At 39.1% G+C, this 4,037-nt stretch overlaps 1 protein-coding gene across 1 annotated transcript in view; it reads right to left on the bottom strand.

The window, feature by feature from the left end:
• Window positions 1-1,631: 1,631 nt before the first annotated feature.
• Window positions 1,632-4,037, bottom strand: part of LOC119428935 (SH3 domain-binding protein 4-A) — a 38,591-nt gene continuing 36,185 nt past the window's right edge. The window contains exons 4-5 of the mRNA XM_037696641.1: window positions 3,343-3,531; window positions 1,632-1,996 (exon numbers count right to left, since the gene is read on the bottom strand). Of these exons, the coding sequence (XP_037552569.1) occupies window positions 1,772-1,996; window positions 3,343-3,531 (414 nt within the window). The 3' untranslated portion in view covers window positions 1,632-1,771. The remainder of the gene's footprint in view (window positions 1,997-3,342; window positions 3,532-4,037) is intronic.

Here is a 4,037-nt window from a genome sequence, read left to right as displayed (position 1 = left end):
ACCTTCAATAACTCATCGCAACGCAAGAAGTTTCCCCGAGGTCACTTGACGGGGCAAGGGGATGACGGGGAGACACCTTTGTGCTGCGCGCTAGCTTAGCGTCACGTTAGTGCGGGAAGTTGTCGATAGGGTGTGTGGGGGCGAGGCATTATGTCATGCTCTCTAAAATAGTTATTGAATCAAGCGTTTACTTATGTAGGTAAACATAGATGTTTAACAACCCATTAAAATACGCCAGAATGAAGGAAATGGCATCTACTTTATTAAAAAAATTCTGGGGGAGGACGCCCCCCCCCCCGCTACAAACACTTCTGATGCCAATGTAGTGATATACTTGAGTGTTTACATGAAAGCTCCACTAACATAGCTGGACTTACATGTTGTTTTCCACTGATCTCATCATCAGACAAATTTTTCGTTGACTATAATAACTGCACTGAGTAGAGTTAGCATTAGCCTAACGGTTTGGAGTATTTTATTCACCAACACTTTGATCCTAATGTTCAAATTTGTAAGCATACTTCTGGCTTCTATTGATTAAATAAATATTTTTCAAACATGTTTCTTTTATTTTACAAAAGTGCCTGTGAAAGGCAGTTAAAAAAAAACAAAAAAAACTGCACATTAAAATGGCGGGAAACGTTGTGTATGTATAAACAAATTGTGTATACTTTAGATTTAACATTAAACTGGACTATGATCTTCCACTTAAATATATTTTTGTTAATACTAGCTTACTTTAGTTTTTCATGAATCTTATCACCAGAAAAATATTTATCGGTACTTTCACCATCACGACTGCGCCGAGAAGAGTTAGCATTAGCCTCAAGGTTTTGGGCAATAAAGTGACTAACACATGATTTCACTTTTTAAACTTATAAACAAACTACTGGTGTCATTTAAATATTTTTCAGTTTTCTTTTATTTTACAAAAGTGCCTGTAAAAGGAGGTTAAGGCTAAAAGAACTGCCCTTGAAAAATGGCGGGAAAAAGTTTCTGTATAAAAAATGTGAATGAGCCTCAAAGAAACTTTTGAAAATGTCATAGCATACACAGTCATGTTATTACTTCAGTGCTTGAGGTCTTTGATGTCCTGAGAGCGGAGAGAGAAAATACCTGGTGACTAACAACAATACAAAGAAAGGTAGAGAAGACACTTAAATACAAGGATGGTAAAACAGGAAAAAGAGAAAAGAGGTAGAAAAAGCACAATGTAAAAAGAGAAAAGCTGGATGAAAATAGTCAGAATCTCATGTACTGATGAGAAAAACCTGGAGATTCAACAAACCACTTTAAAATTCTGTGGTTTAATATTTATCGATTTGGTAAAAATTAGGGATGCACGATATTGGATTTTTGACCGATATCCGATATGCCGATATGTTAAAACTTATTTGGCTGATAACCGATACCAATACCAATATTTTTTTCTCTAGACCTACTTACTGAGATTATATAGCTTTCTCTGCTGTGGAATTAAAATACTACATTATTCTGCATGGTCTTTGTCAATTTGGCCTGCTACCAAATACAGATGACAAAAAGGCATCTGCGCTGTTTATATTGGTGAGTTATTTTGATGGTACGGCTGATGTCCGATAATCGCTAATATCGGCCGATACCTATACCATGCTGACAATACTGTGCATCCCTAGTAAAAACAAATCTTTAAATAAAAATCAATCTTTAAATAAAAATCAATCTTTTGAGTTTCAGCAACTTCCTCCGTCATTCGAGGAATTAAAAACAGTTTCCATGTGGAACAAAACGTTCAAATGGCAAAATCTCCAGAACCAGCGGGGCAGAAAGCAGCGCTGCGGAGCGTGTCGAGGCAGTTCACGAGAACGAGTGCGCCTGTCAGGTGTTTCCACCTCTTAGTGATGGGGTTCCTCATTTTGTCCAGGCCGAGGTGGAGCTCCTGGATCACGTCTCGGTAGCTGTCCCCAACATGGGCGGCCCACGTCAGCAGAAAATCGTAGGCTGGTTTCCACATGGACTGACGGGTCAGAGAACAGAAAGAAGTCATTATTTTAGAGAGAAAACGCCAGAAACTGGAGAACTACTTCTTTAATGGAGAAGGCTGTTCCATGATATCCTATCTACTATCTCGCTGATCTGCCGCAGCCATATGTTCCACAGCGCTCTCTGAGGTCAGCAAACCAGATGCTTTTATTGGTTCCAGGCACTCGTTTTAAGCTCAGAGATGAGAGTTCTTTCTCTGTTGCAGGTCCAAAACTGTGGAATGAGTTACCACTGCATGTCAGGCAGACTCCCTCTCTCATTGTTTTAAGTCTCATTTGAAAACTCACTTTAATTTCCTGGCTTCTGACACTGAGTGATTTGTTTTTAGCTTGTCTGTATTCTACATTAGCCATTTAGTTCTTATCTTTACATCTGTGCGATCTATGTACTTTTTGTCAGAAAAAGGGTTGTAAGCACAATCATCCAGGTAGATAACAACAAAGGTTAAATCATGTCATCTGGACCAGTTTCTTTAAGTGAGAAATGTTTCGTCCCCCATCCAGACGACTTCCTTAGTCTATGTTTTGCCAACCAGTTCTGTCCCACAGGTAGCCTTCACTGCTGTGTTTCAAACAAACCTTTTGAGATTCCAACAGGAGGTTGGCTTCAAACACAGCAGTTATGGCTACCTATGGGACAGATCTGGTTGGCAAAACATAGACTGAGGAAGTCCTCTGGATGGGGGACGAAACATTCCTCACTTAAAGAAACTGGTCCAGAAGACACAATTTAACCTTTTTTGTTGTTTTTGCTGTACAACACTTTGGTCTGCCTTGTGGCTGTTTTTAAGTGCTTTGTAAATAAAGTGGTATGGTATGGTATGGTATGGTATGGTATGGTATGGTATGGTATGGTATGGTATGGTATAGTATGGTATGGTACGATATGGTATGGTATGGTATTGTATGATATGGTATAGTATGGTATGGTATGATATGGTATGGTATGGTATGGTATGATATGGTATGGTATGGTATGGTATGGTATCCTAATTTACTGTTTTGATGGGGAAAAATGTTAAACCAAGACATATTAAGTGTATTTGTCCACCTTCTTTGCTTTTAACATCCAAAAGCAGCAATTTCCATGGATATTTTTACAAAAACTTTTTATTATTATAGAAATGGTACAGTTACGTCTGATCTTAATCACAAATTAAATACCATAATCATTTTGTTATTTAAACTGAACTTCTAAGCTGAAAGGTGTGCCAGTAAAGTTGAATAAAGCAAGGTAGAAAAAGAACTGTATTTTAATGCAATAACAACACTAACCCTAACCCACCAGGTAACATGGAGACGATAATTATTGTTAGTTCACCTCGTTGTCCAGGACGCCGTTCTTGTCGCGATGCGGTGCCTCGTAAGCCTCCATCTGCTGCCTGGACACTCGGGCCAGTTTCTCAGCCAGCTCCCTCCACCTCGACGCCACCTCCACAGCCGTGGTCAGCAGAACAAAGTCCAGCACTAAATTAGCAACGAGACCCTGGCAGTCCATTTTCAGCAGAGCCTAAAGAGATAATCAGTAAACAAAAAGAGATTTAAATTATGCAAAGCTTGTGGGATTTTTACGATATTATTAGAAAGTCTGCAGCAAAATTGACAAAATGATTCAAAGGGATCTCCGTTTTGGACAACAGGGGTTTTTCACAATCACTGATGGAAAAACCAAGGCACTCTGGGATTTCAGATGAGGTTTTCCTGGAAAAAGAATGCCTGGATTAGCTTGCAAAGTGTGCAGTTACCCCAATCTGAAAACAGATAAGCTTTAAAACATGAACAGATGAATGGTCAGAGGCCCTTCATTGTCCTGGAGGGAAATTTAAGACTCAATATGTAATAGATCCTCAAACAGGGCATCACAGACATCGACAGAAGCATAATCCTCAAATAAAATGAGCAGCACTTTATGTTTTATGTGTTGCTCACGTATATTGACTCTTTTATTGATTGAATATCTGTAATTGAACTTCCTTCCTTCCTTCCTTCCTTCCTTCCTTCCTTCCTTCCTTCCTT

The sequence above is a fragment of the Nematolebias whitei genome, chromosome 23 (assembly GCF_014905685.2).
Source record: "Nematolebias whitei isolate Nwh7 chromosome 23, NemWhi1, whole genome shotgun sequence".
Lineage (NCBI taxonomy): Eukaryota > Metazoa > Chordata > Actinopteri > Cyprinodontiformes > Rivulidae > Nematolebias > Nematolebias whitei.
The sequence above is the reverse complement of the archived record's forward strand: the minus strand, read 5'-3'. Positions and strand labels throughout refer to the sequence as shown.